The 13176-nt window shown below is 44.0% G+C and overlaps 2 protein-coding genes across 8 annotated transcripts in view; one reads left to right on the forward strand and one right to left on the reverse strand.

Annotated features, from left to right (window-relative positions):
* LOC135111167 (beta-1,3-galactosyltransferase 5-like) overlaps positions 1–4102 on the reverse strand; it is a 77744-nt gene extending 73642 nt beyond the window's left edge. For both annotated transcript variants that reach the window (XM_064024220.1, XM_064024219.1), the window contains exon 1: positions 3774–4102. The gene's annotated coding sequence lies outside the window, so the exon portion shown is untranslated. The remainder of the gene's footprint in view (positions 1–3773) is intronic.
* Positions 1–12557, forward strand: part of LOC135111166 (protein amalgam-like) — a 61712-nt gene extending 49155 nt beyond the window's left edge. For 2 of the 6 annotated variants that reach the window (XM_064024212.1, XM_064024211.1), the window contains 12 exons: positions 1315–1486; positions 2612–2691; positions 5308–5452; positions 5916–6037; positions 6301–6481; positions 6858–7029; positions 7217–7339; positions 7551–7653; positions 8241–8433; positions 9338–9559; positions 10294–10417; positions 11097–12557. In XM_064024212.1, coding sequence (XP_063880282.1) covers positions 1363–1486; positions 2612–2691; positions 5308–5452; positions 5916–6037; positions 6301–6481; positions 6858–7029; positions 7217–7339; positions 7551–7653; positions 8241–8433; positions 9338–9559; positions 10294–10406 — 1578 coding nt within the window. In that variant the 5' untranslated portion in view covers positions 1315–1362 and the 3' untranslated portion in view covers positions 10407–10417; positions 11097–12557. The remainder of the gene's footprint in view (positions 1–1314; positions 1487–2611; positions 2692–5307; positions 5453–5915; positions 6038–6300; positions 6482–6857; positions 7030–7216; positions 7340–7550; positions 7654–8240; positions 8434–9337; positions 9560–10293; positions 10418–11096) is intronic. The other 4 variants (XM_064024215.1, XM_064024214.1, XM_064024213.1 and 1 more) reach the window with 4 other exon arrangements.
* Positions 12558–13176: the final 619 nt, after the last annotated feature.

Consider the following 13176-nt stretch of genomic DNA (forward strand, 5'->3'; position numbering starts at 1 on the left):
CTCTCTCTCTCTCTCTCTCTCTCTCTCTCTCTCTCTCTCTCTCTCTCTCTCACATCATCCAACTCACTTCCTCTTCTCCGCTCCAAGAATCAAATTAACGTGATCCACTCCCAGGATTCGAACCTTCAATACGAGCCACTCACTGATTCTATGAAGCCAGAGGGGAATAGTGTTGTTATTTGTAGTTATTGTTTAGTGTTTAACCTTATTAACTGCTACTGTGACGGACTGGAACTCGTTACTTCATCTATATAATTGTGGAGGGTTTTACTGAGCAAATATGAAGCTAAAAGCACTGAAAGGTTTGGACTAAGCGGCCACTTCTTTGCTTGTCACTGTTGTCTTTAGAAATTATGCGCCAAACTTGCACCTGACCCTTCTATCAAGCTTGGAAAAAATGTAAATGAATAAAGAAATAAGATGAAATAAAGCAATACCAATCCATGATCTGCCTCCCACCATCGCACGCAAACATTTCTTTCCACCTCAATAAAAGTCTGAAGCAACACTTAAGGAGACAAGGCATGATAGCAGACTCATTCAACACACTGTAGCCATCAAGTCGTTATTTCGTAATTTCCAACAGCTCCACATCACATCCACGATAGAGCAGAGCAGCAACGTGACAACATTCTTGTTTAAAGCATCCCAACGGGTAAGGCCATCTAGCGGCGACTAATTCACGAAATTATCTTGCCGTTTCGCACCTTCGTTAGTGAATCAAGGCCTATATTCTGAACACTTTCGCGCCGCACGCCTACTACTTTCCAAAGGTTCTAGTTGAAGTGACACTTTTTTTTTAAGTTTCTATGATTCCAGTGGCAGATTAACGTGATATTTACATTATTAACGGGAGAAACACTCGTGATAACCCAGCTAGTCATCTCTGTGGCCTTGGAAAATTGTGGTGAGAGAGCAAGGCGTCTCTGAATACGGGCCTAAGTCTTGGAATCAGTGTTATCTATGTATATCAAAAGCCATATCACCAAACAGATAACTGAACATATAGTCTATCGTACATGACTTGGCTATACACGTGTCTCATTATAGTCAAGAGAAGAGGGACGGATAGAATTTGTCACTGCTTATTAGATCAATTTGGGTATGTTTCGATAAGCTGAAAATTGTATCTGGTTACTGGTTACCCATATTGCATTTGGATTTTTTCTGTTAATCACTTGGTTAAGGTGTAAATGAAGTTAATCTGTTATTCGACTGATATATTTTGATATTTGTAAATGGTATTCGACTGATATATTTCGCTATTTGTAAAGTCTAAACGGATCAATAAATTCCATTCATTTCTATCCTCAGGCAACGTGCTGGGCGTGGCGCAAGGCGGGTCCCCGTGGAACTCTGACAATGACTACTACTACGACACCCTCAACCCCCCCACACGCCCAGCCCGTCATCACATCGCACGCACAGCAGCTCATGATCGACGAGGGTGACCAGGTTGAGCTTCCCTGTGTCGTCACTAACTTGGGTATGTATGTATGTCTATGTTAATTTCGAAACTGTGTGTGTGTGTGTGTGTGTGTGTGTGTGTGTGTGTGTGTGTGTGTGTGTGTGTGTGTGTGTGTGTGTGTGTGTGTGTGTGTGTGTGTGTTCTTTTAATACCAAATCATTATACTTTATTTAAATTTGCATATAACGTTTACCTACTCCGGACTTCCTCTGCTAATTTTATTGATCTATTTCTCCATTTGGAAGAAAAGAAACGAGTAGAAAAAATGCACGTCCTTATCTCCTCCTCCTCCTCCTCCTCTGTTCTCTTAACGTTGTGTGTGCGTGTGTGTGTGTGTGTTTACTAAACCTTCTGCCGACGTTAACACAGCCCCACGTGACTCAGTGAACAAGATATGGGTCAGGGGCTGCCTGCCTTACTCACACTACCGAGAACATGGCCGGCAGTGAAGAGTGAGGGGTAGTGCAAGGGTGCGTCTCCTCTACGCCCACTACAGTCCTTACATCCCTCCCCTCCTGCCCCCGCACCGCCATTATTTCTCCCACCCCCACCCAGACACCACCCGTCCCCCCCCAAGCCTCATCTAACATCCTGCCACGTGCTTGCACTCTTGTTAGTACACAGATGTTTTGCCTTCCCGCCACTTTCTTTCATTGATGCAAAAAGAGTCGTAATTAATAATACTTCAAATTACTACCTACACTCAAGTCATTTTTATGATTATTATTTCCTGCCTAACTGAGGAAATATTCAGACTGTGATGACGGAGCTGGTGTACTCGTAAAGATACATTCATGCACTGTAAACAAAATTTTCATAATAAAACATAATACTTCACTAATTCATATGAAATTTGTTATGCCCATATTATGTTTTTTCTTCCCGTTGTTAGTAATTTTCATTTTCACCAGCGCATTTTTTCCTTCTTCATTTCCTTCGGAGACTGGTAATATTTTTTTTCGATCTAAATAAAGAAAAGAAAACTACAGCAATGTAAAAAACACCATGATGATGATAATAATAATAATAATAATAATAATAATAATAATAATAATAATAATAATAATAATAATAACAATAATAATAATAATAATAATAATAATAATAATAATAAAACCCTCCCCCTTCCTTCTGGCCCTGCAGGAGAGTACAATCTGATATGGCGACACGGCAATGAAATCTTGTGGATCCTGCTGGAGAAACATGGGGAAAGGCTTGAGCAGGTGAGTGTTGACGTGAATCACCTTCACACACACACACACACACACACACACACACACACACACACACACACACACACACACACACACAACCTTGGCCCCTTATTATGTTTGAAGCCTTGAGTGCATGTTGATCTAAAAGTGAGTCAGTGTAAGGTGTTGATTCTTCCAATGAGATAGATAGAGAGAGAGAGAGAGAGATAGGACCTGTAAAAGTAAGTGGAATTTTGAGAAACTTACGATACTGCCTTAGAAACCATCTAAAAATGACAGTACGTTTTACATTTTCATATCCTCTACACTCCAGGGCAAATGTTATCAAATCCAGCGTAAATCTTAACCTTGTCTATTGTCCACACCTGTGATCAACACTGGTTAATGTACGAAAAAAAAGAAAAAAAAAAATTAGTAAAACTGTGCAAGAATCACCTGCGGCAATAAATTCTTTTGTTCATGAACCAAATCGCGTTATAATTCATTAATTTTTACAATATTAACAGCATATAGTATCATCACATGCACAATAATGAAAATAACCTATCACACAGCTTCCCTCTTCTGCACAGCCTTGATCACCACCGCATTCCTTAACACTGTCCGATTATAACTGGAAAGGGTAAAGACCAATAAACAATAAGCTTCTTTGTGTAAAAAAAAAAAAAAAAAAGTACAGCAATAACGAGTGAAATGGACGAAAAGTGAAATAAATTTTGAAAACATGCACAGTCTGAAATTAAGTAATAAGAAATGCATCAGTTGTTGTATTTTGATGCCTAGAACACGAAATAGGCAAACATGACTGTCGCAAAGCCTTAACAAAAAATTCCTGTTATGGGAAATCCTGTAGAAATTTCTCTAATTACAAGGAATTTTTTTTTTTTTTCAGAGCGCTTTTTTCGTTTCATAGGTATCAAAATACGACGATTGATACATTCCTAACTAAAGCTAACCTAACTAAACCTAACCTGACCTAACCTAACCAAACCTAGCCTAAACTTATCCTAACTTAACTAAACTTAACCTAACTTGACAAAACTTAACTAAACCTAACCTAATCCCATTTAAAACATGCGTGTCTAGCTTACTCGTCGTCTGAAGCTTCATCTTCCAAGGCGGAATGTATGCACTGTCTAAAAAAAAGTGCCATTAAAATCGGAGACACTGAACGTAGAGTAGCGCCGTTTTCTTTTCTTTGGAGCACGTGGCTGTTGGTGCAATGACACACACGTCCACTACTGAAGAAACACTGCCGGCAGCAAGTCGGGCACTCAACACCAGTCATAAGAACAACGTGTGCTCTTAAGAGCTCGCGACTAGTATCATTATTTTGAAAAATAATGCACTATACGCTTAAAATAGTTGTCTTCACATCCAGAGCAAACCACCACGCTGGTGAATACCGAGAGCCTGATCCTACTGGGACCAAAAGTAATCAACTACAACCGCCTCAATAAACAAAAGAACATCGAGAATCAGGTTACTAAAGTTAGAAACCCCTATGATGAATATGTGAAACAGTGTTGCCAGACTCGATCGCTTTTAATAAGTGCGGTCAATGAATTTATTGCGCATGTCAAAGAGTGTGTAGCCTCGCAAGGAAACCACACAGGAAAATAAAAGAGCATCAATCAGTAGTAATCAGTACTACTAATAAAGTATCTAATATTAATAAATGTAATATGAATGCATTTCAATGCATTATTCTTTATAACATGGCAACACGCAGAATTTATTGGGGAGAAAAGATAGAGAAAAGATATTCCCTATGTAAATATCTAACAAATGCGCTTAATGTATACAAATATCATCAGTAAAGTATTTGCTTCTACCCTGCAATTTCCCTGATCTCCATAGCCCTCCCCACTACCGGGTTTTTTTCCCAGTTTGCTGGTCTCAGGAGAGAGAGCTGGGGTAAATGTTATCAGCAGCAGTAATATTAATGGAATAATTTGCGACGGAAAGTATATAGAAGAAAATTGTCTTTATAAAAATGTATACTTCATAGTGGTGCACTCCTTCTTCGTGCCCGTCTAATCGTTGAGGGTAGTGAATGTGGAGAACACACACACACACACACACACACATGATAGCTTCTTACACACAGCGCGGCGACTCACGGTACACACCACATCAACAACAACAATGGCCGTTCGAATTTGTACGAGTACGTTCGAATGTACAAAATATAGATGATAATATTTTCTTTATTTTAAAATCCAGAGTAATAATTCACCTAACATTAATCAACGTATTTAACTATGGTGTCTCTACTAATATGATCAAAGCTGTCACCTTTGAAATTTATAATGTAAGAGAAAACGATGAGCCCATTGTAGGGTAAACTGATGAAAAGAGATTCTCACCCGCAAAACACACACACACACACACACACACACACACACACACACACACACTCTCTCTCTCTCTCTCTCTCTCTCTCATAACCGTTAAGTAAAAAATCTTTCGGAATTTGACTTCATCGTCTGGCAGTGCTTCCTGAAAGGCGCAGGGGAAGAACAAAGCCACGTTTTTTTCTTAATAAGGTGACGTGATGTAATGTATGGAACTACTCCCATTGGTTGTGTTCTTGTGTCCTCTATACTACATATTCTCTCCCAGGAAATGACGACGCGTGACAGCCGCCTCAGCCTGGAGGGGACGGCACTCAACCTACGGGACGCCCAAGCGGGAGACGCGGGTACCTATACATGTGAGGTTTCTACAAAGCCGCCACGCACCCTCAACCACACGCTGGATGTCAGAGGTTTGTCCGGAGGGTGTGTGTGTGTGTGTGTGCGTGTGTGTGTGTGTGTGTGTGTGTGTTTCCCTTCTCCATCCTCATATTTCTTTCCTGCATCCATTGCGTCACAGGTTCACTATTCATGACAGATGCTCTCCAATTTCTTTAGCATGAAATGGAAGTGATTGGTGTAAATTTTGTAATTCATATCTTCATAAAAATCACTCATCCACTTTGGCTGCTAATGGCACTTATCATTTCATTTCAGGAGCTGTATCAAATTTCACTAAGCCAAAATTGAACAAGATCCGGTGAAAAGAAAAAAAAAAAAAACTTTCATTAATACTCGATCAACTCACGAGTGTTATCTTGCTAAATTATAATGTAACTTTGCACAAGGTAGTTTTGATATGATGAGAAGCCTTAGCAGTCAATGAATTAATCAGTCTGCCCTCCACAACTTTCTTTCTTCCCTGGACTGGTGCAGTGCCGCCCACCGTGTTCCCGGCACACAACCGCAGCGTGGTCACTGTCAAGATGGGGAGCTCCGTCACCATCGCCTGCCACCCCTACGGAAACCCTCGCCCTTCCATCACCTGGAACCTCAAGGTGCGTGCGCGTGTAAAACTCTCTACCACTGCCTCATCTCGCGTGTGCCCATCCACTCAGCAGTAAAGCACACATGACATGGGGCTTGTGTGTACAATACTTTTGCTTTTGTTTAATGGCTCATGATTACTAATTTCAAAAGTGCTACGATAGTGAAAGTTTGGTATTAAATGTCACGCATATACTGGCTACTTATATTACCGCTATTACTACTACTACTGGTGCTGCTACTACTACTACCACTACTACCACTGTTTGTCTAGCGGTGTGAGTGGCTGATAGCAAGTCTCCATGTCTCGCAGGGGAGGAAGCTGACGCGCGTCCCCTCCGGTAACAGGCTGGTGGTGACCAACGCCCAGCCTGAGGACAACGGAATGTACACGTGCACTGCGGACAACGGCGCCCCAACCACCGCCAAGGCTGTCATCACGCTACAGGTTATGTGTGAGTGTTCCTCCTGCTGCTGTTTGAAAATAAACATATTGAAGAAACAAATAGAATTATGCATATTTTTTGGATAATAAGAGAGAAAAAAAAGAGGAAGAAGGCGACAGAGGAGCCAGATACTGAGAGGGGACATGTTAGTGAATGCCGTTCCAAAGACAACACTCCAGACTAACTACACCACTCAATGCTCTTCACTTTCTGTTTACCATTCACACCACAACACTTGAGAGAGAGAGAGAGAGAGAGAGAGAGAGAGAGAGAGAGAGAGAGAGAGAGAGAGATTAATGTCTATAACTTATCACACGCATTATTTAAAAAATCTATATACCTTCTATCGCTTCTTCTGCCCATTCCAAATCATTCATCTTTACAGTCCCGCCGAGAGTGAGGGCAGAGGAGGAGGAGGTGATCACGGGGATCTCCTACGGCGCCACACTGGCCTGCTTCGTGGAGGCTGAGCCCATGGCAAGGGTCAACTGGTACCGAAAAGGAGACATCCCCGTGGACCCTCTCAGACTGCCGAAGAAGGTGGACGCCAGGAGGAGGTAATATTGTATGTGTGTGTGGGTGTGTGTGTAGTAGTAGTAGTAGTAGTAGTAGTAGTATGAAAAGCGTGAAAACACTCTTAAAAACTCCACCAACTTTCACTACAGCCTCCTGAAAGTATTTGAGACAAGACACCCAAATGTTGAAGAATATTGACCTGTCTCTCACTGCCTCCACCACCCGCAGGTACTCACTACAGTTCGACATGGTGACCCTGGAGGACTTCGGCGTGTACACCTGCAACGCCACCAACTACATGGGCAACTCCTCGGCAGTGATACACCTCACGGGCCGCCCCAAGCCTGTCAGGTGAGCTTCACGCAGGAGGAGGAGGAGGAGGAGGAGGAAGAGGAGGAGAACGAAGTTCAAGATTGCGTAAAACTGTAGACATTGGGAATTCAAAAGAAAGAAAACATTATGCTCTCTCTCTCTCTCTCTCTCTCTCTCTCTCTCTCTCTCTCTCTCTCTCTCTCTCTCTCTCTCAATCAATGCCTCTTTCTACCCATCCCTCTTCCTGCAGGTACTTCAGTTCGCCCCAAGGAGAGGAGAACACCACTTACACTCTAGTCTGGGACGTGGAGAGCTACGCGCCAGTGCTCACCTACACCATCTCCTACGGCAACGTGAGTGTTGGCTGCAGAAGAAACAGCGGCTTGGTAGCGTGTGGGTACTATGGCTTGTAAACGCGTTGATGTTCCATTTTTACCGTTTTCAAAAGCTACAGAAATTTTGTCGAGTTTTCATCAAGTTTCTACTACTCTTTTCCTTTGTTGAGGCATAATTCTTGTTAAAATATCCCTAGACTCACGAAAATACTCTTGAAAACTTCAATAAAGTTTACTAGAGCCTGGTAAAATTAGTGAAATGAAGTGTTTAAGAATACGAATCTATGTTGGATGAGTCTACCATTGTTTACATTTTCTTTACATTTTCTTTATTATATTGAGGATAGTAAGGGTAAACTAAACATTTACTACGACTTTGTCACCTATCGCTTTGGTTTACTGATTCCCAGCTGTTAATATATTTTTTTTTAGCCAATTCAGATAAATTCCCCCTCTCTCTCTCTCTCTCTCTCTCTCTCTCTCTCTCTCTCTCTCTCTCTCATACACACACACACACACACACACACACACACATACACACACACATCGGTGAACGCTGACACACACGCAGTTGGACACAAGTGACAACCTCTGCCCTTACACAGGAGAGCGACCCTGAGGACCAGTGGGTGAACCTGATGGTGCCCGGCACGTCCTCCTCCTCCAGCCTGCACTCCAGCAGCCACACCTTCGACAACCTGCAGCCCGGCGCCACCTACCACGTGCAGGTCACCGCCACCAATGAGTTCGGGGAGAGTGACGTTAACGAGACCTTTGCCTTTTCCACGCTGCAGGAAGGTAAGTATGGATGGCTGTGAATGATAACGAATTAGGAGCCTCGCCATACTGGTGACACAGCGATTATCAACACTTAGTTAAGGTTGTTAAAACGCCTGAAGGAGGCATATTATTCTACGAGTGGTGTAAATTGGTGCCTTTCTCTGGGAACAATAAGATAATCTCTTGATCAAGGCCTCCTTTGAATGGGAGGAGGATGATCACGAAAGCTGTGTGTCACTGATATGGTGGAAGTCGTCCAGGCGCCGTTCCTGCGGGGCCTGGAGTGAAGGCGTGTGGGGTTGTCGTGCTCGCGACAAATTTGCAAACGAGCCAGCCGTGTGTGTGTCTGTGTGTGTGTGTTTGTGTGCGCACGTGTGTATGTGCGTGTGTGTGTGTGTGCATGCACATCCTCCCCCCACCCTCACGCTGGCTCAGTTGTCACAAGTTGTCGCGGCGCCGCCAGTCCCAAACGGCCCGTCGCTGCATGAGGCGTCCTGCAGCAGCCGCCGTGCTGTCAGGCTTAACCGGTAATGTTAATTTACTCAAAATTAAGGCTTATGATTTCTAATACAATTGACAATCACAACAATCCTAACGCTGCCCGGCCTGGCCACGCCCGTGGACTCATTAATCAAGCCTCACGGAGGCTCTGGATGGAGGTTCCGCTTTGGTCGCCTTCCTAGGAAAGGAACTAAAAGTGGATCCATCATAAAATAAACTAACATGCGTAGACAAAGAGTAGCGGAGACAGCGAGGAATGTTCTCGCTTTGGAATGAACTTAGAGCTTTTGAGTGCAACAAAGGCCGGAAAGCAAGACGCTCAGGCGGTGGGCCGTGAGAGGTCCTGTGGCTTTCCGCGCCTGGCTAGGCCGGGAGTGTTGCTGCACTCCTGCATCTGGCACGACTTCCCTCCCTCCCTTAGCCGGCAACATCTCCCCCGAGGGCGACAAGCCTACGGGGGATCAACACCCCCACCCACCCAGCCACCAATCCCAAGACGTGGTTTCAGAGACAGACGAGGAAGAGGAGTCCTCTCAGGTGACTCCCATCAAGGACGCCGCACCATTCGGAACCACGGATGGCGAAGGCGCTAAACCAACGCTGCAGGAGCCACAGGTCATCCACGACGGGGTAGCAACGGCAGGTAGCGACTGACCCCACAGAAATGTTGCATCTCCTCTCTGTTCTATTGAACTTCCTTCCATTCTTTTTTCTTTCTTTCTTTCTTTTCTTCTTCTTCTTCTTTTTCTTCTTCTTCTTCTTTTTCTTCTCTCTTTCTCTTTCTCTCTCTCAATCTCTGTCCTTGATGGAGTGAATGGAGAAGGATGTACTGCAGAGCATCAGCTTACCAGCACAGACAACAAATACTATTGCATGCCGCTGCTACTACCATGGCTGCTGCTGATAACATACTATTTGCTCTCTATAAAGTAACTTGCAAGCTTTGGGCCTCATGGTTTCCTTGCTACTAAGGAGGGACACAGACATGACTGGTATGGGGACACTGTGTATAAGGGATGGAGACGTTAATGAGAAAAGAATCTTGGTGGAGGCGAAGACCCGTATTCAGAAACGCTTTGCTCTCTCACCACGACTATTTTCAAAGGCCACAGAGATGATTAGCCGGGTTCTCAAGAGTGTTTCCCCTATTCATAATGTAGAAATCTTGTTAAGCAGGGATTAAAACTAAAAACACCCTAAAAAAAAAAAAAACGTGTAGTTTCAATTAGAGCCCTTTGAAAGTAGTGGAGGTGGGGCGCAGAAGTTTTTCAGGGGGTCCGTAATGTTTGCCCTGAAAATGATGACTAAAGATGAAGATGATGACGGTAGTGAAGGGCGGTGAACAGCACATGTACTGATATCCCATCTTGCCTCCAGAGTCTTCAGCATCAGCACAGGACTCCGCGGCGCCCACCCTCACCCCCGCAGAACGCCGGACGCAAATGGGGGCTTTCCTAACGGCAATCATCCTCTCCTGTTTTTTCTCATAATCTGCTATGAGGTGAGTGGCCTGGAAGTGTGTGGCGGGGAGTGTGGTAGTGATGTGTTTGAGGCGTGGTAGCAATGATGGTGGTAATGTGGATGGTGATGGTGGTATCTGTGCATGTGACTGCGTAGTAGTGACGTTTATGCCTTCAGAGAGAGAGAGAGAGAGAGAGAGAGAGAGAGAGAGAGAGAGAGAGAAAGAGTGACGAAATTCTGGACAAGACATAAGCACGGTAATAACAAACCAAAAATTTTCCTTCTCAGTCAATCAGGAGGCGCTCGCAATAACAAGTAAGTGGTTGGTGGGGCGATATACAGTACTAGAATTTAGACCTGTTATTCGTAGAGTATCGTTCATGCTCATCTATTTCTCTCGTCTTCATCCCATTTTGATCATCCTTTGCGTTTTGATTATTCTTGTTCTTAATTTGGTGGCGTTATATTCGCATTATCATTATCATTATTATTATTAGTAGTAGTAGTTGTAGTAGTAGTAGTAGTAGTAGTAAAAGGAACAATGACAACAATAGCGACATAACTAAAATTAATACGTATAACTATACTAACTACTAAGCATGCTTCACTACAGCCTTCCCTGCACCATTTCACTATCATCTTTACACCTGTTACCATAAGGCAGCACCAATACCCTCACTTTCCCTCCATCATCGCTCACTGCTTCTCCCCCGTGGCAGGCTGTGAGCAGAATCGTCTTCATCCCAGGCCTGGAGATGTACCTGGCAAGAGACGTGACAGATCTGGATTACGAGTGAGCCGCCAAGGAGATAATACAGGAGTATCCGGCGGAAAGCGACTTGTGAATGCCAGCGGTCACGGCCTGTGTGCCTAAAGTCTGCAGTCGACAGTCGGGATCTCAGAGGGAAGGAAAATGATGAGCATATGTGGAACGAGAAAATATTATTATGGACTTCATTTGTCGAGGATCAGAGACGATGTACCCGAGTGTGCAGGTGAAGCGTGCCCAGGTGGAGCGAGGCGTGGTGTGGCGGTGGTGTTTGGCTTGCAGGTGACCTCAATGCCGCGAGGTGAGTACTGTAGCAAGGAGACAGAACGGGAGACTCGCCAAGCACTCCAGGCGGCAGTAAGGTACACACACACACACACACACACACACACACACACACACACACACACACACACACACACACACACACACACAAAGTAGTCAGTCCTATGGTCAGCACACTTTCGAGGGACATGGCTGACCGTTCCTTACACCCAGTGACGCTCTTCAGTAGAAAGATCAAACTGACGCTTTGTAGAGCATAATATACACGCTCCGCTGCTACATTACGATTTCACAGTACGTTGGCAGTCTAATGTCGAGTGCGTTCAGGTTCGGTGTGTCCCGTGACCTTGACTACAGCTTACTAACACCTCTGGCACCGTGGAAGGACTTGCATCATCGCCGCGAGACGTCCATCGCTCGCCACAGAGATTCAGTTGTGTTTCATCATTCCTCTCGGTGACTGGAAGGTGGCTCAGCTTCCTCGGGTGACTTCCATCGCCTGATCTTCGCCAGGCCATCAGCTGCACCTTGGCTCTCTCTCTCTCTCTCTCTCTCTCTCTCTCTCTCTCTCTCTCTCTCTCTCTCTCTCTGACTGATGGCCTGTTCCAGCACACCACGAGGGCTTCTGCACCTGCTGATAACTTTCTCGTCATGCAAATAGCTATTATTACTATTATTACAATTATTATTATTATCCTCATCGTCATTATCTGTAAAAACGATTCTCATCCAAGATCAATGTACGTACGTATTATTGCTGTACAGTATAACCACAGACAGACAGACAGACAGACATGCTCCTCTCCCCCATCCTCCATTCCTCCATCCCTCCTCCAGCACTCCACCTCTCCCCTCTCACCTTCTGTACCACCTGCAACACTCACTCAGGCCAAGGATGGAGTTGACTCTCTCACATTTCTCATAGCAGGGTATGTACCTTTACTACTACTATTTATGTCTACTACTACTATTACTACTACTACTACTACTACTACTCCTTCTACTACTACTACTGCTCCTTCACTTTAGTTCCTCTCCACAGTGTTGTGAATATTTTTGTTCTAAGTAAAGTTATATTTTCCCCCCGTGGATCAAGACTTGCTAATAAAGGATGTAATATAGTCATTACTCAGGCCTTTCACTCATCCACGATATGCAGGTTAGGGTTTGGAGTTAATGCGGTAACGAAAAAATAAAAGAAGGTATGATTGCCCAAGTTGGAGGAAAGACTGAAAGAGGTTACATAGTGATTAGGTCAGGATGTGTAACAGTAGGAAAAGGGCAGGTGTAGATATGTTATGAAGTTCAGTCACTTTTCAAGGTGATTTGTGGCTTTCCTTTGTACATTTCCTCTTTGGATTCCGACGCTTTTCATTGGCTCTTTTTTTTTTTTTCACCAATTATTGCCCTTGACTGGAACCGTACTTATTTAAAAAAGGGGGAAATCCAACGTTAAGATGGTACAATAAACACACACACACACACATACACACAAGAGGAAATGAGGATGTGCAGAAAAGTTTTCCAAAAAGAACAACGAACCAATGGGACGCATCACCAGAGGAAGAGGTGTGTGCTAACAGTATACAGGTATTTAAAGAAGATATCATATGGTACTTGAAGGCAGTCCAATACGAGTTTGCCTCACTTCATTAACAATAACAATACAAATGGTCAAACACTGGTGCAGCCGATCACGAGTGTCGATCACTTTGACAAGGCAGCTGGCACATACTCTGAACTGC

The sequence above is a fragment of the Scylla paramamosain genome, chromosome 21 (genome assembly GCF_035594125.1).
Source record: "Scylla paramamosain isolate STU-SP2022 chromosome 21, ASM3559412v1, whole genome shotgun sequence".
Classification (NCBI taxonomy): Eukaryota; Metazoa; Arthropoda; class Malacostraca; order Decapoda; family Portunidae; genus Scylla; species Scylla paramamosain.